The sequence below is a fragment of the Canis lupus genome, chromosome 23 (genome assembly GCF_011100685.1).
Source record: "Canis lupus familiaris isolate Mischka breed German Shepherd chromosome 23, alternate assembly UU_Cfam_GSD_1.0, whole genome shotgun sequence".
NCBI classification, from domain to species: domain Eukaryota; kingdom Metazoa; phylum Chordata; class Mammalia; order Carnivora; family Canidae; genus Canis; species Canis lupus.
Window position 1 is genome coordinate 6,091,306 of NC_049244.1, and position 21,754 is coordinate 6,113,059.

The 21,754-nt window shown below is 39.8% G+C and overlaps 1 protein-coding gene across 23 annotated transcripts in view; it reads left to right on the forward strand.

Moving 5' to 3' along the window:
* ARPP21 (cAMP regulated phosphoprotein 21) overlaps window positions 1-20,594 on the forward strand; it is a 155,673-nt gene extending 135,079 nt beyond the window's left edge. For 22 of the 23 annotated variants that reach the window (XM_038570345.1, XM_038570349.1, XM_038570346.1 and 19 more), the window contains 2 exons: window positions 18,495-18,643; window positions 19,789-20,594. In XM_038570345.1, the coding sequence (XP_038426273.1) occupies window positions 18,495-18,643; window positions 19,789-20,046 (407 nt within the window). In that variant the 3' untranslated portion in view covers window positions 20,047-20,594. The remainder of the gene's footprint in view (window positions 1-18,494; window positions 18,644-19,788) is intronic. The other variant, XM_038570361.1, reaches the window with a different exon arrangement.
* Window positions 20,595-21,754: the final 1,160 nt, after the last annotated feature.

Consider the following 21,754-nt stretch of genomic DNA (forward strand, 5'->3'; position numbering starts at 1 on the left):
TCACTTGTTGAATGGGAGGAAGTAAAATCATCCCATATATATTATGAATATTATTAAATATTGCATTTAAAAGAATACTATAATATAATCAACAATATATTAATTGAGAAGATAATTTTTCTCAAAAATCACTTGCTTAATCATCTAGCACAAAAAACAGTACAAGATGATTAGTTTAGAACTATTTGGAAAGTGGAAGATTCTCTGTCCCTCTGCAAACGTCGCAGGGGTTCTAGATGTAGGGAAGCACTGTAATAGTCGAACAAGTTAGGAGATGGCCTTTGGTGAAAGCAGCTGGCCTGGGGAAGCAGATGAGGGGGCCACTGCTTTATGTCTTGTCTTTGATGTGATAACAGAGTCTCCGTTAAATGGGCTTATTAAAGTCACCAGAAAAAGATTGAAAGGCGCCTGCCGGAGCCCAGGATGCACTCAGTACCCTTTTGCTCTGAGATAGCTTTAGATGAAGGAGAGCGCTCCTTTCTCTGAGTACTCTGATCAAGGGGAGCACACGAAGCCTCTGGGAGCCGCAAGCATAGCTCTGATTAGGAGACCAGAGGCAGAGGAGAACTGGTTTGTTTCTTACACAGAAACAAAAGGAGACCTCACGTTCTGCTGAATCTTTGGTAACAAACACAGGAGTAGAGCCTGGAACGAAAGGGCATACATAGTACCCTGGCTGCCCTAAAGCTACAATCTAGAGATTGGTGTTCGACCAGTGCCTGGATGACTTGCCAAATGATTCCCGCATGGACATCTGCTCCCCAGCTTTGACCAGCTTGCCTTTTCCATCCACTGCTGTACTGGGTATTTGGCCAACCTTCACATTCAGAACTGCTTCTGCTGGTTTTTTGTTTGTTTGTTTGTTTGTTTGGTTTGGTTTGGTTTGGTTTGGTTTGCTACTAGAGGTGACACGTCCATATCCAAGGGCAGAGAAGCATAATCACTGCATTATCCATTGTTAGGTCCATGTAAACTGGACTGAATGACAGGGCTTTGGCTGATAAGGAGATTTGGGGTACCAAAGGCTCCATACTGTCAGCTAGAAGGAGCAGTACCAGGTACTTTTATTTTGTTTCGGGTTTTTGGCAGGTGGAATCTGTCCTGGTCTATCAACACCCAGTTTGTTCTTCATTTAAGATATAATTTTGGAGGGAGTGAGAATACGTTTATTTACATAGCATCATTTGGTGGAAACACATGTCAACCACCATGTAGTAAATGCCATGCACTGAAGAACATGCTAGTCACATTACTTTCATTACTACTCGACTTTCACAAAAGCGCTAGGAAATTGGGAATTATTAGCTCCCAGTTAATAAGCAAGCGAAACAAGAAACAAAGCTCGATGATATTAGGTAACTTTCCCCACTCACAGAGCCAGTGGATAGAAGAGGTAGCCTTTTGCTCCTTGTCTGTGATGACAGAGCCTGTGATTTTTCCATTAGGGAACAGAAACTCCTTAGATTTAACACCAGAAGCCTTACTTAAAGTCTCATTTAAGTATTCCTTCAAATCATTTCACCTTACCAATAGTTGCTTTAAATGTTTGAACAAAAATATGGCTACATGTACTAAATTGAAGACCAATTTATAGCAGAGCTTTTTCTAAACCAAATATGCTTTGGGAATGCACGGGTCAGTTAGGGGCATTGTAGAAATAAACTAGATCCTCCTTTTTCCTTTCTCAATTTCCCCTGAAATATTTTCTGCCCATTGTTATCCATTTGATCTAGCCATTGGGTTCTGCTGCCAGTGAAGGAAAATGTCAGGTTCAACAAAATGAGTAGTACTGCTTGAGTTGAAACATAATTTAACTTTTTCTTTTCCTTTGCCCTACAGATATTTAAACAGTAACATTACTTAATAGTACTTCCTAAGTTATTATCAATTCCCTACAAACATTGCCATTTCCTCAAAATGGAAAGGCAAGAATCAGAGTAAAGAGTCAAATAGTCTGCTCTAATATCTAATGATATATAACTTTGAGAGTTAACATTTACTTAATTGCCAAAGCAGTCATGCTAAGTGCACAGTCTGACATATTATCAGGTGTTAGAAAGGATAATTTCTGAAAGGAAAAAAGAGATCTATGAAACCACAAGACAAGACTGCTAAAATCATTATCCACTCTCTTTGGAATCTTTATTTGAGCAGGTCAGTATGGTAGTTTGGGAATTGGTGCATGACCTAGGAGTGTACTCCTTGTAGTCTTTGAGGTACAGGGGTGTGGGCTTATTTTCTGTTGGGCTCTCCCCCCATCCTATAGCTGTTTTCTTTCTATCTATTCTGACTCCACAGACTGGATCTCCCAGGTTATTTTGCCCTTGGGCTTCCAGGTGGATTCCGTAATAAAAGGCATCAGCGGCAGGAATGCTCAGTGGCTCCCTGCCTGCCACGGAATGCAGGAGGCAGGACGAGGGACACAGTTGGTTCTCAGTAAGACAACTCCAGCTCTTTTTTTATTATTATTATTGGAGTACAATTTGCCAACATATAGCATAACATCCAGTGCTCATCCCACCAAATGCCCCCCTCAGTGCCCATCACCCAGTCACCTCAACCCCCCACCCACCTCCCCTTCCACTACCCCTTGTTCATTTCCGTTAGGTGTCTCTCATGTTTTGTCACCCTCACTGATATTTTCACTCATTTTCTCTCCTTTCTGTTTATTCCCTTTCACTAATTTTTATATTCCCCAAATGAATGCGACCATATAATGTTTGTCCTTCTCCGATTGACTTACTTCGCTCAGCATAATACCCTCCAGGTCCATCCATGTTGAAGTAAATGGTGGGTATTTGTCGTTTCTAATGGCCGAGGAATATTCCATTGTATACATAGACCACATCTTCTTTATCCATCATCTTTCGATGGACACCGAGGCTCCTTCCACAGTTTGGCTATTGTGGCCATTGGGGCTAGGAACATCGGGGTGCAGGTGTCCCGGCATTTCACTGCATCTGTATCTTTGGGGTAAATCCCTAACAGTGCAATTGCTGGGTCGTAGGGCAGGTCTATTTTTAACTCTTTGAGGAACCTCCACACAGTTTTCCAGAGTGGCTGCAACAGTTCACATTCCCACCAACAGTGTAAGAGGGTTCCCCTTTCTCCACATCCTCTCCATTTGTGGTTTCCTGTCTTGTTAATTTTCACCATTCTCCCTGGACACCTCCAGCTCTTAAGGCTTCTGATGATACTGGCTCCTCCCCTAAGACTTTCAAGCCAAAGAGTGACAACAGTGCCCCCTCTGTTGTTAGGCTCTGGGTTCTTCCCTCACTTGTTCTGTTAACTTGCCTATTCATGGGTGCTGCTGTCTTTATTAATGTTCCTTCAGATTGATCCTTTGAGTGGAATACTGTTGCCTGCCAGGCCCCTGAGGTAGATAAAACAGTAGTATATGCCCCTGCTTCAGTCTGTTGCTTCAGTGCTACATGGCCCTAACCAATCTACTCAAAATTCCTTGTGCTTCATTTCATCCTCTGTAAAATGAGAATAATAAATGTACCCACTTATAAATGATTAGCTCAGTGAATACAGATAGGTACATCAGTAAGTATTACTACCATCTTTGATGATGTAGGGCGAATGCTTGCTTTTCCTAGATTGAGTTAGTGCAAGGGTAGTCTATACTGATCCATAGTGTGACCTCTGGGAATGTTGCCTATTGGAAAATAACTGCTAATACCTGTATCTAAACTTTAGGGTACCATTGCGCTAATGAGCTTGCTTGCTTTCTTTCTTTCTTTCTTTCTTTCTTTCTTTCTTCTTTCTCTTTCTTTCTTTTTAAACTTTGGGATACCATTGCACTGATGAGTTCCTTTCTTTCTTTCTTTCTTTCTTTCTTTCTTTCTTTCTTTCTTTCTTTCTTTCTTTCTTTTTTTTCTTTCAAGATTTTATTTATTTTTCATGAGAGACACAGAGAGGGAGGCAGAGACAGGCAGAGGGAGAAGTAGGCTCCCTGCGGGAAGCCTGATGTGGGACTTGATCCCAGGACCCAAGGATCATGACCTGAGCCAAAGGCAAATGCTAAACCACTAAGCCAGCCAGGTGCCCTGGCTGATGAGTTTCAAAAAAGAGGGTTCGATTCTGGTTTTTGTGACTCTTAAGTTCCCTGAGTCTCCAAAACTCTTATTTTTTTCCTCCCTAAGGCCCTACTGTGTGTTATCTTAGAAAAGTGTGTTGGTAGCTATTGTAGACAAGCTCTGTGAGCTTCAGGTCAGGTACACAAGATGTTTTTCTCCAAGCTCTTAGTAATAATATCATAATAGTAGAGTTTTCACATATGTGGAAAGGAAGTGGCATTCTCGTTCAATTATGAAACACACATGGATTATTTCCAATATGACACAAGACAAATCTTTAGTGTGAACATTTAGGAAACAGAAACATTCCAAGCAGTGCAGGCTACCCTGTTTGGAGGAAGTATTGTAGGAGGTATGCTCCTACAATGACTAATAAGAAAATGAGATTTAGTTCCCAGTTTATAAGAAATTCTATCTGTGATCCTGTGCAAGTGCTTTCTTTACCTATAAACCTCAGCTTCACCCCCTCAAGCTGGTTGGATCAGGCAAGTCCAGATCCACGGTCCACGTCCACAGTAAGTTGAATGCCTGCAGGCTTCGTGGGGGCCGACAGAAGAATTAGAAAAAGAAGGAAAATCAGTTTGAATTATACCAGGGAATGAGAGTGAGGTCTAGGATTCTTGTCTGCTTTTCTTTTAGGACAAAGGAAGGTTGAGGCATAGCCACAAGGCACATAACCATTGGTTAGCAAACTCACAGTGACCTCCTGAGGCTACATCTCCTTTGGTTTCCCAAATGCCTCACCAAATGCTAACAGAGTTGAGAATGACAAGCATAATCTGTTTCAGATGCATTTGTCCTTCTCTCCCCCACCCCCTTTGTCAGCTCCTACCCAGATGTCCCACTCTTTTGCTTTTCTGGGCCTATTTCTGCCTCCATCTCAACAGCAAGAGGTGAATTTAGAAAACAGTGCTATGCCCTCTTGATTTGCCATTAGAAGGAACTTGTCCAGAGGCAAAGGGAATAAGAGAAAGTAGTTAAGATCTAGTCAGCTTTTCAGTCTTCTGTGGAGTAGACAAATCCTTTGTCTCCTGCCACCCCTCATGCACAGACAGAACTTTGGGTTCTCTGTTCTAAGTATATCACTTCTTCATTCTTTTCTTTCAAATTTTTGTTTGTTGGCTTATTTTCTATTATGTCACATTGCAGGATTCTTGTGCAGTGATTGTAGTAACAGTAGTTTTTCCATTGGTACTGTCAGTAAGTGCTCTTGAAATCCTGAATGTAGAATCCTGAATGTGGGCTAGGCGGAGATGCATAATACACTTTCTCTTCCTGAGGATTGTAATCTCCCTGGGAAGCAGGACCTAAAGAAGTAATATAATATAATCCAAGTCCATACAAGATGGAAAGTACAAAGAGCAGGGGAAGGTGGGACACCTGAACATATGCCTTTGGTTCAGGTCATGATCCTGGGATCTTGGGATCGAGTTCCACATCAGGCTCCTGGCAGGGCAGCTCCCTCTGCCTGTGTCTCTGCCTCTCTCTGTGTGTCTCTCATGAATAAATACATAACAATCTTTAAAAAGAAAAAAAAATATCAGGGAGGCAGGAGGTCACACATGCTGGTCATTGCCAGGTGCTCAGTTACTGGGGTGTGTCACACAAGAGGGCTCATAGTCCATCCTAACATCCACTAAGAATAAGATTGTCCCCATTTTATAGATACAAGTCAAAGAGAAGAGATGGCCTCCCACAGAGTGTGATTTGCCTGATCCCATCACCCACTCTGTAAGGGTTAAACAATAGGAATTCAAGGCAAAGGTATTTTTTGAGAGCCAAGGCCCAGCAGTGCTTCTCAAAGTATGGCCCTCCGACCAGCAGTATTAGCATCACTTGAGAACTTGTCAAAAATGCAAATTATTGTTACCAAACCTACTGAACTGGGGACCAGTGATTCATGTTTTAAATGGCCCTCTTAGTTATTCAGAGACAGGCTATCACTGAGAACCACGGACCCAGAGAAGAGCTCCAGCTGGATGGAGCAGGCAGTTGGAAATGGAAGCAGGTTGATGAGGCAGGATTGAGTGCCCAAAGCTCTGAGATGCCACCCTGCAAACCTTGCTGGGTAAGGATGGGCCTTGTACAGTACTTTCTCAGAGGTACTTCTGGGAGTAGCCTGGTATCCTGCCAAGGATAAAACCTGAGGCCTTTGCCGGCTCTGCCTTACCCAGTGTGTTGGCATCATCTCACTGCACTGAAGAGAGCAGTGGTCATTTGGCCCAGAGGGCTCCCTCTGCCTAAGGTTTGGACCGCTGGCCTGTGCCATGTTGGGGGTTCCTCTGAGGCCAGAAAGGGATCATCAAGCAAGAAAGGTTGTGACTATTTTAAAATGCTCGTACTCCATTTGGGTGCTTTAAAGCATTTAACCATGTGAAATGTGAATATCACCCCTGAATGCCTTAGGTTGAAGGGAAAAATTAACAAGTGAATGATCTGAATCATTTCTCTTCCTGCCCTGGAGCAAGCCACTAAAAAAATGAAACTGCTCTGTCAAGGGGGAGACAGCCTGCCCTAGAGGGATGATTGAAAGAATCTTCAGGACACACCATTTGTCCTGCAATTTCATTTTCACTTTAATTATTGTAAAATCAGATTTAAATGTTGACCATAGGCTGCAATTCCAGTCAGCTGAAGAGATAAGCACATTTGTATTTGTGTGGACAAGGCTGAAGATCTCTGATTGCTGTATCAATTCAGATGAAAACAATGCTTTTAAATAACAGTCTCCTACATAGGGAGATTAAAGGTATTTCTTATACTGTTATCAAGGATTACCACAATTGATTATGTAAATGAACAGAACGTGCCTCTTTATTGTCCCCATCTGGTACCAGAGGCTTTATTTTGGGGTCATCTGTTGAATATTGATAAAGAGTATTAGGACCATAAAGGAATCAGAAATCATGTTTCCCAAATTCTATCTATAAACAGACCAATACAAAGGTTTATCTCCAGATTGTTCTTGGAAAACAGCTGTAGGTAGAATGCATACATTTATATCAAGTTCCGTGGTGAATTTTGTTTTGATTCATTTTAGCTATACAGTGCATAATCTAGAATCAGTCAATCACTCTTGGATTGTAATTAAATGTAAATAAATTGAACTTTTAACTCTTTTGGCATCCTGAAGTTCAAAACTGATTGATCTATTCAGACTTTAAGGAAAAATCAGAAAAACTAGATCTTGAAAACATTAGCTCTTGGCATTTTTGCACATATGTTCAAAGAATATGTGTCCAATGTGTAACAGAAAATCTCTTCCTCATGCCTGTTTCAGTTTTGTGTTGATGGAAATTTCACTTGATTATCTACTGCAGTAGATAATGTAGAGCTTGTCATCACCTCAGTGGATCCTTGGATTGATTTTGAATGGAGAGTTTGTGATAACATGGGCTTCTCATTCACCTCTAATTAAGACTTCCTTCCTGTAATTCCATGTGAATCAAACACTGATCAGATTCATAAAGTGAAAAAAAAAATAAAGTGAATAAGGGCCTCTTTCCTTCAGATTCTTGTCAGAAGTTATCTTGGTTATTTTAAGTATTTTAAGAAGGCCTAACTTTAACAAAGTTAGGCCTTCTTAAAATAACGTCACAGTATCTTGTCATGTCTCCTCCTAAGTTCTCTGAGCTGTCTTGTGTCTTCAACCAATTTAGCAGAGAGGAAAGACCGGAGATATATTACTACTGGGTCAAATGAGGTATATAATTGTAAGGAGGTCACACGGGAAACTGGGATGGGTGGGAAAGAAAATACAGACTCCCTGTCACTCCGGTCCCAGCCTTCTTGGTTATGTGCATCCCTTGATGCATAATGTGCTATGAATCATGACAAGCTCGTAGATTTTCTTATTCTCTTCCAGATTGTTAATCTTTTTCTCTTTATTTCATTTTCTAAAAGATAAAAACCCTTACATTCATCACATATTAAAACAGTAAAACCAAACTCACAGAATCCTGTTCACTCTATGTCCCTTTGTAGCTCTTTGCTCTTTTCTCTGCCCACAACTTGGTCTCACTGTCAGCCTTCTCAAAGGATTCTCCTTTCTTCCTTTTCCTTCCTATTTGACTGCTTTGCCCATCACTGCCTTTGCTTGTGTCAAGATGACCAGCATATTTTTGAACTGAAGATCTCATTTCTTCTCTTTGTTGGCAATTCTACAGCTTTAGTCATGAGCATATTTCTCTTTCTTGAAATACTCCTCTCCCTTTTTTGATGACACCATTCCCTTCTGGTTATTCTAATTTTCCCATCACTCATCACTCTTCTATTCAAGTGTTGCATTCTCTCAAATCAGTATTTGAATATTATGCCTTAAGGCCCCATCTTGTTTGTCTTCCCAGTCTGTACCCACTCATAAATATATTGTCTTCAAGAGCAACTATGTCCTGATGACTTCTGAATCTGTGCCCCTAAGAACAGTCTGATGGCCTGAACTCTACACCTCTTTCATTCATGTGTTTCCTGCTCCTCTCCATTTACTTGTCCCTCTTATATTTACTGCTAAGCCACTATAGTCAACTCCCCTAAGCAGACCAGGACTTGAGATTGATTCTTGGGTTTTTCCTTTCCATCACTCCACCCTGCAGTTCCTAGATGCCAGTGTCTGATGGTTCACAGGCCAAGTATGTCTTTGAGGTGTCCATTCACTCCACCCCTACCAATCCAATGCATGTCTTCATTGTCTCTGCCCTAGATGATTGCCATGGCCTCCCAGGAGGAGATTCCCTACCTCTAGGAATGTCACCCCCAAGTGACTCCTGAAGAATATTCATGAAATGGCCATCCATCATTTTACTGTTCAGCTTATTAGCCTTACATGGCACCCTAAATTTTTCAACATTAAGTTCCAGTTTTATAGATAGTGCTCAAGATCCTAGGATTTGAAGACAACTCCTTTTCTCTCCCCTTGTACTGCCTCTCCCCACTTCTAACCTGCTGCCACCCCTAAATACTTAAAATTCTTGAACATATTTGGGCTGTGGGATTTTCATAAATCTGTGGGCTTTTCATAAATCACTCCATATGTTTTACCTCGTTTATCCTGATTATTCCCACTTCATCCCACCCCATTAGAAGTTACCTACTATTTTCTAATACTAGGTTCAAATGATCTCCTAGAAGCCTCCTATCATATGTTTCCCATTTCGTCACTCTCACCACAAGTAAATCTGCCTCTCAGTGATCCTAGAGTCTGAGACATGCTTCTATTCCAGGGCCATCCAAATTTCTATTCATAGCTGGTTGCCACCACTTGCCTAAGCTCTGTGAATGGCTCTTATAATCATTCTTATGCCAAATGTCAAAGAGCAAATAGTAAATAAGATTTGAAAAGTAAGGATAAGAAAATGAAACTGAACTGAACTAAAAATTTCATTGCTTGCCAATGAATTTAGGTCAGTGGTATGCCACTATGCCCAACCATCTCATTCTGGCTCAGAAGAACTGTTGAAAAAAATCAAGGAATCTTTCCAGCTAGTTCCTAAGGTGTTTGTAGCTTGAAATAGGCCATGTTGGGAATATTTATGCTAGGGAAACCAGGAAGAACTACAAATAAGGACCTTTGTTTTTCATAGAATCAGTTTTCCAGTGGATGACTGTTATTCATCATGGTAATGGTGGTGGTATAGTCAATTAATCCATGTTCATGTCCATCAAGCATGTGATACCACTGAAACTCCTAGATGCTTTCATGGTCTCTGCCCTAGGTCAGTGCTATTGCTTCCCAGAAGATTGCCACTAGACCAATATTATTGTTAAATGTACCACTAGAATAAGGTTTGGATAAGAACCCTGCCAGTCTGGAATTGAAGAAAAGAAGATAATTATGTTTGATGACTTGGGAAAAATAATGCATAATGCTTTCTTTTATAAAGGGGTGTACTTTTGATTCACCATTAGTTGCCTGGAACTAGTTTTTCTAGTTACAGTGATGGGCAGATTTCTACATATTGTATCTATGTTCACAGCACTTATTTTCAAAATAGTTGGCCAGGGCCAGGTTATACCCAGTAGCCCTATGACAGTGACGGTCATTTGATCACAGTGATGTTAACCCCATGACACTTGACCTCACAATTTTCCTGTTTGAGCCAGCTGATCAACAGCAATTCATCAGCGAAGATATCTACCAAGGGGGATGATATTATACGGACTGTGATCAGAGCTATTTCCAAACTTGACTTTGCCCCAAGCCCAGTCTAGGGAAAGAGGTCCTCAAGTTGCCTCAGCAGCGGTTGGCTATTGCCCATGCTGGCTGTGTTATGCCCACAGTTAATTCTGGCAGAGGTTCAGGGATGCAAGAACGCCACTTTATCTTCTAAGACATGCAGCCTTGCAGCAGCCCTATTAGGAAAGTAAAACGTTTTTGAGTCTTTTATGCAGCTTTTCTCTCTCTGGCTTGTTGAAGCTCTCTGGCTGTCAGCATAGCACTCTGGGCCGGGAAAGTTCAGAGAATTACTTCAATAATATGACAGCCTCTTCCATTTAAAATGGGATTTAGCTCAGCTTCTCTCAGAGGCGTTCATTGAAAGTCCATGCATGATTCATTCCTCTAGTCATTCAACAATGTCTCTCATGTTTGCCCTGATTTAAAAAAGAGAGAGAGAGAGAGAGAGAGAAAGAAAACGAGCTTTGTAGTTGCGATAACATGGATCAGGATAGTATAATTGCAGTGAAGAGGCCCCCAAGCTGGCAGTAATAGGCTGGTTCATCTGATGTGTCCTGCCATTAGAAAATGACCCATGTGTGAATGTTCTCGGGGGACAGGAAAGAGGCTTTTAAGAATTACGCTCTGTGCACTATGAAAGCTAATGAGCAAAAGAACAAGTGTGAAGAAAAACTACTGCTTCATGAAGCATAGTTCCACTTAGAGCCTGTGACAGCCTTCCTCAAATTCATTAGGATGAACTGGTCTTTGCACGGGCGTGTACTGCATTTCCTCTGTTCCCGTGCAGACTCCCTGCAGGTCATTCTGCATCATGTTCCTATGAAATTAATACCACAGAATAATAAATGGCAAGGAAAAGAGGCTGGGTGCAGAAACAGTCAACAAATAAGGTGGAGGCAGACATATACACAAAGATGAAAGAAGTCCTGATGGGCTTTAACAGGGGAAAAAAACACACAACTACTTGCACTGCTCTTTTTGAAGGTTTGGGACCATTTTCTGCCATTTCACTTCATATATAAGAACATTAGAGTATCTGATTATGATTTCTAGACTAGGTATTCTTGTCCTATATCTTAATTTGTTGATATATTGAAAGATAAAAAAAAATGTCTTCCAATCTAGTCTATACTGCTCTCCTATTTTAAAAGTCTTACATAGGTTTAGGTCATGTAAACTAGGAGTATGGCATAGAGGCAAGTGCTTCAAAAGGTTAACACCTTGCTTGTCAAAGTTGAGCCCACTTGGCCTACACTGTGACACCTGGGATTTATTGTCCGACTATTGTACTAGAACAGGCCAACATCTGCAAAGGCCAGAATCAGGTGTCTGCCTTAATATCTGAAGACCTTCTGGTTCTGGGAGGCCTGAAGGTAAGATGTTGAAGTGATATTCCACTTTAGATGAGGGTGGGGTGACAGGCAAGGGACATGCATCACCCCAGATCTACCTCTCTAACACATAAGATAGTGGTTCCTCTTTCAGAAAACCATAGAGATATCATGCTACCTATCCATCCCCTCTACCCAAGGCCACCTGTAACATCAAGGTGCTATAGGTAGATGAAGCTGAAAAAGACCCCCTATCGTAGTGACAGTGTCCCAGTAGCAAGTAAAACTTGGTACAAAAGTCATAGTATTCATAGAACTAGAAAATATAATGATGGCAGTCTATAAGCTCCAAAAGTACAGCCATCTCTAAGTGGCCTGGGGGATCTTGATTTCTCCAGGCCTTCATCTGACATCCTAGGTCATTTTACAGGGTCTCTGTGTATCTCCTTTCTCCTCTTTATTTCTGTCTCTCAAAATTATTAATGCTAGTTTGTTTACAAAGGCCAAGTGACTTTCCTAGAGGCAACCAGCTACCTCAAACAATCAAATGATTAATCTTGTATTTAATGTAGGCACAAGTTACTTTTACCTTATATTTTAAGATCATTTTTGAGGAAACAGCCCAGAGTAAATATACAGGTCTTCAAAGATTGTAAAGACAGCCATTATTTGAAATAGTCCTAATAATTGAAAACTATAGTATCAGCTTATTAGAAACGAATGAAGTAAATGACGGGACTGGAGTCTATATGGCTCACCCCTACCCTACTCTAAACCATCTGCCCATCTAGTGTCCCCTAATCTGAGTGAAAAGATATTAAAATTGTTATTGAGTGGTATGAGTTGGTTTTGACAGGACAGTTATGCTCTGCCTTTGATTTTTTTCTTTGATACTAATAAGATCTTCTTGACAAACTGTAGATCAAAAGTCTTTTCTTTTAATTTTGTCAATTATTGAGAAACAATTAATTCAATAAATGACCATTGAATACCTGCCACACTGAAGGAAGTGTTAGGGTATGAGAATCAGAAGAATGTATAATAAAGAGTATCACAGTTTATATCACAGTTTAGCAAGTATAGGCAAGGATGCTGATGTCAGAAAACCACTACTAAAATTCAGGCTTTCCCTCCTAGTAATTGTGTGACCTTGACAAAACACTACCCCTAAGTCAGATTTCTCTTTTGTAAAAGGAGTTTAAGAATAGTGACTATGTCCCAGGTTATCATGGTGAGAGGTAAAAGCATTTAATTCACTGTTTGGATTAGACTAAGTTATCAACAAATCTAACTAGTTAGCTAGTTTATAATGGAAAATCTTCATTTCCATTTCCAAATGGAAAGTGTAAAGGAATTGATAGGAAACCAAGAAACAGAGCTGGGAAGATACTGGAAAATGGTCCAAATACACAAAATGTAAAAATTCAGCAAAGGGAGAGGCCAGTTCTGAATAAGCATTTTTCTTCTGATTCTTCACCAGCCATGCCACAGCCGAGTTACTGAAATTCCATCTCAAAACTATGTACAAAGAGCAGAATTTGGATTCATACACAGCTAGCATGTTCCCTAGGAACTTAGAGAAATGTTTGTATCTTCGTTTATCCAAGATAAGCAATTTTTGTATTAAAAATTATTAATTTTAATATTTGAAAAGACATTCCAGCACATTAAGAATATTTTATTTAATAAATGCAACATGTAAATTACACCAGTCGGGTGGGTTGCAGAAGTCAGTAAGAAGTGGCTGGCTTCTCATTAATTTGTTCTAGAGATATTTACTCTCTTAACTACTCATTTCTTCATCATCACCTCTGTAACCAACAGCAGCTGAGGCAACAAAAACCTGAAAATGCAGTTTGCTACTTTGTCATTACATTCATTTCACAATGTTGTATCTGTAACAAAATATTCAAATACTGGTTAAAATAAGGTCAGTCGCAATCATGCCAATTTATAATCCCTAATCAATGTACATTCTGATTTTTCATAATTGCGGTACATCCAGAGAAATGTTTCCTTGACAGAATATTGATGAATAATCCTCAAGTTACAAAGTCTTCAATAACTGTTGTATTTTAGTAGAAATACTATTAAATTTTCAGATTGGTAAAATCCAGACACTTTAAATTTTATAACCCCTCAATCTTAAAAGAGTGCATTCTTTTATTTGCAAGAGACATTTGTCCATTCCTAACCTTTTTACCTTCAGAAAACAAATAATGCATGTGACTTTAAAATTGAATTAATCTTCACTGAAAAAGAAATAAAAATAGCTAATGTCTTTATGATTTCCATAGCAAGCCTACAGGGCAGATACTGTTGCTGTTTCTGTTTTGTAAGATGCATTATATCTTGCTAATCCTCAATAAATATGAAAAACTGATCATTTCACAGCTCAGAATTGACAAACTGGAACACATTTCTCGTTTGAATAGACGAGATAAGCAGGTTGCCACTAGCTCTGTCATCGCTGCCGTCCGGTAGGCTGCGTCCTGGGCAGACAGTGTTAGTTCATTCTTAGGTCACTGCTCTCACATTTCTATTTGTCTATTTCTGGACCAGGGCTCAGCTTCACATTCCAAAAAGCCTCCTGTCTTAAGGACCTTTCTGCTACCTGCTGTAATTTAAAGAAATGGGCACCTCCAATTAAACCATTCCAGGTGTAAATTTCTTGCCTGAGGAGTGAATTGAGACATGAATGGGATTCATGAATATTAATTGGGCTTTCTTTACACTTAAGTTTTCGTTTTGAAATTGTAGAGCATCATTTACACCCCACAGAAATCTTCATGTGCCCTAAGTGTGTTTACTACAGGAACCCCGCACTGAGCTGGTAAGTCGTGGCTCTGCATTCCTGAGTATTTATATTCACAAATCCTGAGGCAGAGGCGGCCGGGAAGGGAGCCACTGCAGTGCACTGCATCAGTGCTCTCCGAAAGATGCACCACACCCTCAGGTCTGCACCTGCCCTGTGATGAGGCCACACAGCCTCCTTAGGCCTTTTGTCTTCTTGAATATTATTTGACGTGCACTTTCTCTTCCTATCAAGACATTTCTGTTTCTGTCTAAACAGCTCTATTATCATAAGACATTCCCTTTAGCCTCAATTTGGTTTGAGCTGGTGCAATAAATGAATCTCTCATAGGCCACCTCAATGTAGTTTTGAATATTTTGAAGATGACTCTGTGAAGAATGGTTCAATAGGCAAATATATAACCTTTAGAAGCAAGGCCCTTGCACTTCTCCTTGTCCCCCACTCCCTTCCATGATTCCTCTCCTTTTGTTCCCATCTTAGTTATGCGTGTTCTGCAAAAAGTCCATTGACACCAACAGGGCTTTCACCATGTGACCAGGTGTAAGTCAGAATTTTAAAAGACATCCCTCACTTTTTCAACCTGTGCTTTGAATCTTCCACCAGAAAAGAGGCTCTATTATGTTTATGATCACATGGACTATAAACAGTGTTCACGCATTGCCTATTCTTTGCTGTGGAATTCAATGGTAAGGAAGACTGTTGGTGATGAATTTTCTACATTCATACCAAGTTACTTTCTTACATGTGTAACAGTTCTTGCTAGCATTAATTTGATATGGCTAGGGATAATGTCATAATAAAATAACACAATAGCAAGAGAATTTTTTAGGGCCAATAGATACATGAATTAGAGTGGAAGATCCAGACAATGGATATAATAGAAAACAATGACAAGCATACCTTGGAGATGCTGTGGGTTCAGTTCCAGATCACTGTAATGAAGTAAATATCATAATAAAGCGAATCAAATGAATTTTTTGGCTTCCCAGTGCATATAAAAGTTATGCTTAGGGCAGCCCAGGTGGCTCAGCGGTTTAGCGCTGCCTTCAGCCCAGGGCCTGATCCTGAAGACCTGGGATCGAGTCTCATGTCAGGCTCTCTGCATGGAGCCTGCTTCTCCCTCTGCTTATGTCTCTGCCCCCACCCCCCACCCCCTCCCCCCGTCTCTCTCTCTCTCTGTGTCTCATGAATAAATAAATAAAATCTTTAAAAAAAGTTATGTTTACACTATGGTCTATTAAGTATAGCACAGAATTATGTCTAAAAATATAATGTGTGTACCTTAATTAAAAAATACTATTGATGGGATGTCTGGATGATTGAATTGAGTGAGCATCTGACTCTTAATCTCAGGTCAAGTCTCTTGAGGCCCATTTGGGCTCCATGTTGAGCATGAAGCCTACTTTAAAAAATATATCTATATCTATATTGCTAAAATATGCTAGCCATCATCTGAGTTTCTACAACTTATAAACACTGATCACAGATCACCATAAGAAACATAATAATGAGAACATTTGAAATGCTGTGAGAATTACAGAATGTGACACAGAGACATGAAGTGAGCAATAATGTTGGAAAAATGGCACTAATAGACTTGTTCAAAGCAGGGTTGCTGCAAATCTTCAATTTATAAAAAAATACAGTATCTGCAAAGCATGTTCAAGAAAGCTCAATAAAAAGAGATATGTCTGCATGTTAAAATAAATTTCTCCCAAGTGCTTCTGCATGCAAGGCATTCTGGGAGATAGTGAGGACCATGACATGGCCTTCATCCCAGCTCCCTGTCTGGTAGGTTTTCCTTATTGTATAACCTGTAAACCTGCTAAGTATGCAGCACCCTGAGCTGCACTTCTTAGTCTTTACATAGGCCTCCAGAGCATGTCCAGAGAAGGATTTGACTATGTACCATGGGCACAAAGTACATGGTCATTACTCTTAATTATATTCTTAATATGTGGTGGTGTCCTTACAAGAATTTAAAATGACTCAATAAGTTAAAACCACTATGAGGTCATTAGTAAGGTGACTAATGTGAACACAAATCAATGGGGTGTGAAAGGAAGATCAGAGGATGATTTTCTAATTCTACATTTGCCTCGCCCAGTGGCAGGCACAGGTCAGCACCCCCCCCCCCCATGTGGTTTTTCCCCGGGCTTCCTCTCTTGGGTGTTCCAGACTGACTACACCTTATTTCTATCTAGTTTGATGAACTGAACTATTCTCCTAACTTAGTGACTATTTGCAAACCACTGTTTCCACAATATTTCTAAGATAAGGTAATTTTATGTATTCCAAAGAATAGCAACATATTTTCCCCTGCAGAGATTATGCACTCTCACATGCACTCAAAACACAGGATATTTATTAAGAATGCATATTGAGGAGTACCTGGGTAGCTCAGTCAGTCAAAAGTCTGACTCTTCGTTTCAGCTCAGGTCATGATCTCAAGGCTGTGAAATTGAGCAGCAAATTGGGCTCTGTGGCTCAGCACAGTCTGCTTCAGATTCACTCTCCCTCCTGCTCATGCTCTCTCCCTCTCTCAAATAAATAAATACAAATCTTTATAAATATATTGATTAGGAATTTTTAATCCTTTTTTTCAATTTTTAAAATCTGATTGTAAAACACAGTTTACCGTTTGTGTTAAAAAAAAATCTAGGATTTTAGGAGTGCCTGGGTGGGTCAGTCCTTTAAGCCTCTGCTTTTGGGTCAGGCCATGATCCCAGCACCTTGGGATAGAGCCCCATGTAGAGCTCCCTGCTCAGTGGGGAGTCTGCTTCTCCCTCTCTGTCTGCTCCTTCCTCCTCTTATGCGCTCTCTCTCACTCTCTCTCTCAAATAAATATATCTTTTACAAAATCTAGGATTTTAAAATTTTCCTCTCAGAGAATTGTATTAAAACAGCAGTTCTACTTTCTCTCAAGAAGTCAGTATGGGGATCCCTGGGTGGCGCAGCGGTTTGGCGCCTGCCTTTGGCCCAGGGCGCGATCCTGGAGACCTGGGATCGAATCCCACGTCGGGCTCCCGGTGCATGGAGCCTGCCTGCTTCTCTCTCTGCCTGTGTCTCTGCCTCTCTCTCTCTCTCTCTCTGATGTGACTATCATAAATAAATAAAATTAAAAAAATTAAAAAAAAAAAAAAAAAGAAGTCAGTATGGTTAATAATACGAGCTCTAGAAGGACCTTATGAAGTGAATTGTTTCATTTTTCTAACACCACATCATTTTCACCTAAATTATAACCTTCTTCCCAGAATTTATACAAATAGTTCACTTCCTTTAAGAATGCATTTTAAACCACTTGTGGTGGGGATTAAAATAATTACAAATAAATTATGATCCATTTCAAAAAAAAAAAAAAAAGAAACCCACACAACTGACCCACTCAGAAGGATGCAATGGATAAAAATTTTTAAGTGCTGAATTCTATATTATCTGTTATATGTATATGGTGACTTAGTGTTTTACCAGAATATTCTCCTGGGAGCTAGAGAACAAAAGAACAGAAGAACAAAAGAACAAAACAAAAGGATATCATATTTTTCTCTTGTTGCTGCCTTTTGTTTAAGGCAGTGGACGTTGAACTAGGGTAGTGAATCATTCACTAAAAGGTGGAAAATAGAAAGTTATTAGGCAGTTTGATCTCTGGGTGAAATGAGTTTGTGTAGAAAGGTGAGATAGTAAGAGAATGAGTCCTTTAGAAGAAAAACACTTGATAATTTGTGAATACTTCAAATATCATTGAAACAAAGCAAGCAACAAATGTGAGAAGTGTAATTTATAGCTATCAAAAGATGCCAATAGAGATTACCATGTTTGTGCTGTAAAAAAATCTACCATTGTCATAACATACTCATTGGGCTACTCTGCATAACGATGAAGTATCCGTGACTATTTTGGCTTCATACTCTTGTCCGTTCTTCGAGAAAAAAAAAAAAAAAAACACATTCTTAGGAAATAAGCATTTGAATAACATATTGCCGATGGAGAGACTGAAATGTCTGAAGGGTGCCTTGTGAACAAGTGCTCTTAAACCCTATGAAACTTGTGTTCTTCCTGGCACAACCAGTTCAAAAGGTGGTTTTTCTTTGCAGGTTACCAGCCAGTCTTGTCTGGTCAGCAGGGGTTCCAAGGCCTAATAGGAGTACAGCAGCAGCCTCAAAGTCAGAGCGTGATGAGCAACCAACCAGGAGCTCCGGTGCAAAGCGTGATGGTCTCCTACCCAACAATGTCTTCTTATCAGGTGCACATCAGCAGCTTGGAAAATTGTGGTTTAATAAAGTAGCACTTGCCAAAGTAGAGGCTGTGGGTATGTTTCTCATTGTTTGGTTAGTGGGGTGATGGGTGCTATGCCCATCACCCTGTTAAGATTATAAGTAGAAAATGGGACATGTATGCTCCTCTAACTACTGTGGCTTTTGAATGTCCTGCTAAATGTGATTCTATACAAACTTCTTGGAAAAAAAGTCTGTGTTCTAAAGTTTTATTCATGAAGACCTTTGGCTATTCCACCATAATTTTGCTTATTCTGAAAGAAGCCTCATGACAAATTTGTAGTCATTTTTGCACACAGCCTCCAAAGTTTCACCATTTTAAGTTAAAAGAGATTTTTGAATGGCATCTCAGATTCATTCAAAGGGCATGGGTAGGGCTTTACCAACCTCATTTTCTAGACTAAACCATACTGGGTATTTAAAAAATGTCATGCATCCTTTTGTGATTTATATCCTAACATACACTGGAAGTAGAAGTGAAGGGTTAATGACATGCTTTGACTGTTAAATTTGCTGCACCAGCTACTTCTGGCCCTTAAAACAAAACAAAACAAAACAAAACAAAACCTATCCTTGGGCCTCTTACTTGACAGTCCTATTCACATTGCATCAGTTTTTACCTACAGCTCTGTTTTAGATTGTCCTCTAAGGCTGCAGGTTGAAAGTGGGGTAGGTGCCTGGGACAAACCCTCTTTGCTCTATGGCTCCAGGCCACTTTATTTGCATGAAACAAGAATGGGAGTGTCTCTTTCCAAACAGAGAAAACACTGGCAGGTGATCCAAACTGGGGTCCCCTGAGGGAGGGTAATGAGAAAGGAAGGAAGGAAACTCAGAACACCTTTTGAGCAATCCCTAGGCTTATCCCAGCACTGTACATCATCCCTGTAATCTTTTCAGTGGCACTTTGAAGAAGTGCAAATGGTCTAGGCAATCAGAGAGAGTAAGTGAGTTGCCCAATGTCAAACAGTCGATAAAAGATAAAAGATAGTGCTGGGGTAGGTGACCAGTTAGGTCTAACCCAAATGCTTGTGTGTTTTTCCTGACACCACAGTAGCTCACTGGACATGGAAACACAACCTCTTTATGAAGGGCTGTCTCTTATGTCTTCCTACAGGTGCCAATGACCCAGGGTTCTCAAGGACTGCCCCAGCAGTCATACCAACAGCCAATTATACTACCTAACCAGGCAGGTCAAGGATCACTCCCAGCCACTGGAATGCCTGTTTACTGTAACGTCACACCACCGACCCCTCAGAACAACCTTAGGCTGATTGGTCCACACTGCCCTTCCAGCACTGTCCCTGTGATGTCGGCTAGCTGCAGGACAAACTGTGCAAGTATGAGCAACACTGGGTGGCAGGTCAAATTCTGAGTGCTCTGGCTGTGGTACATTTGTTGAGTACTCATGGCCTTTAAGGGAAGAGCAAGGTGTGAAACTGGCTGAGGACTTAAGTATTCACTCAACACTCAAATGATTGCTGCTGGTATTCTGTAAAAAAACAAAAAAACAAAAAACAAACAAAAAAACCACAAAGACTAATACACACATTAGCTGGTTAATGGTGCATATTTTTGTCATGTCTGCTAGGTATGCCTTTATAGCTTAGCTAGTGACATGATTTCATCAAGGTAAGATTTTCTCCTACCACTGAATACCACTGTGTAGATTATAATATCCCTAATTTGGATTATTAGTTTTGTACTTTGTGTTGAGTTTGTGATGCTAAAAGTATTTAAAAATTATATACTGAAATCACATTGTACCAAAGCTGTAATAGAAAAGAAAAGAATTGATGAATGGAAGGAATAATTTATATACACTATAGAGTTTTCTTTTTTAATGGATATATACTGTATTGTAGTGTTTAATCAAAATAAAACTATTTGACCTTATGGAGGAAGGTCATGTTTTTACCACCAGTTTGGTTTACTCTCTCTTTCAATATGTGTTTTTGTATATGTCACTGTTATCCCTTTGAACACTATTTCATGAGCAATGCACAGTAATGATGTTCCAGGTATAAGTGAACTGGGATCACATCAGGAGATGTGGGAGGCAAACACTTAACCAACTGTAGTTTCTTGTCCTAACACTACAGAGGTCCTGGGAATAAGGTGGCTTCCGTTTCAAACATTCATCAACTTCACATTTTTGAAATATATACCTTGATTTTAGTTTTAGGGGTATTGAATGCATGTAGCTGTACTTTCCCAGTTTGGAAAACCTGAGTGACTTATAATAGCAGACCTCTACCAAAACCTGTTCCAACTTCTTTGAAGTTGGTGAAGTTGGTGAAATCCACCACCTATCTGGAAAACAAGTTTTCTTTGTTTAGAGGGAAATTGGAAGAGACATGGTCTAATTCTGTCGAATATATTGAGTCATACAATGTAAAGTGCTTTGAGGGTAGTCAACAACTCAAAAGTGCTAATGTTTATTCAAGTAACTGAAAAGAAGGTAAAATATATCAACAATGTAGTCGCAAAGATTCAGAACATTGAAAAAAAATTTAGAAGAAGCCTGTTCCTAATCCTTAAATGTTTATCTAAATCCCCTGTAGATTCTTCAGTAAGGTTGGTTTATGACACCTTTGGAAAATAATAACAGAATTCCAAATATCAGCTTTGGCCCTTCTGGGAGGTATTTAATGGGGAGAACATAACCCCACAGCTTCCACTTTGCTATCACAGTACAATGACTAATGGTTTTCTCTTTTATACTCTCGGCCTAAAAATCATTATTATTAATGAGAGGGGGTTTGGAAAGTAATTTGGATAATTCCCATTATTCTTCATGTTATCACATTCTCCATATTAGATCTTTCCATTTTCATGTGGCTTAGTTGGAGGTAGCATTAAATTACTAGTTAAAAACTCCATGTAGAATTACCCTTTCTCAATTTTATACTCTCATTTTCTTTTTCTTTTAAAATGGAACTTTTACATATTCTCTCATTAGCTTCATTCCTTGTGACATCTGTCCCATTTCCCCAAATGTCAGTATCCTGAATTCTTCATTGTAAATAAGCCCTACCCATGAAAAAATGTTATAAAAAGAGGATGTTGCTTTTTTTTTTTTA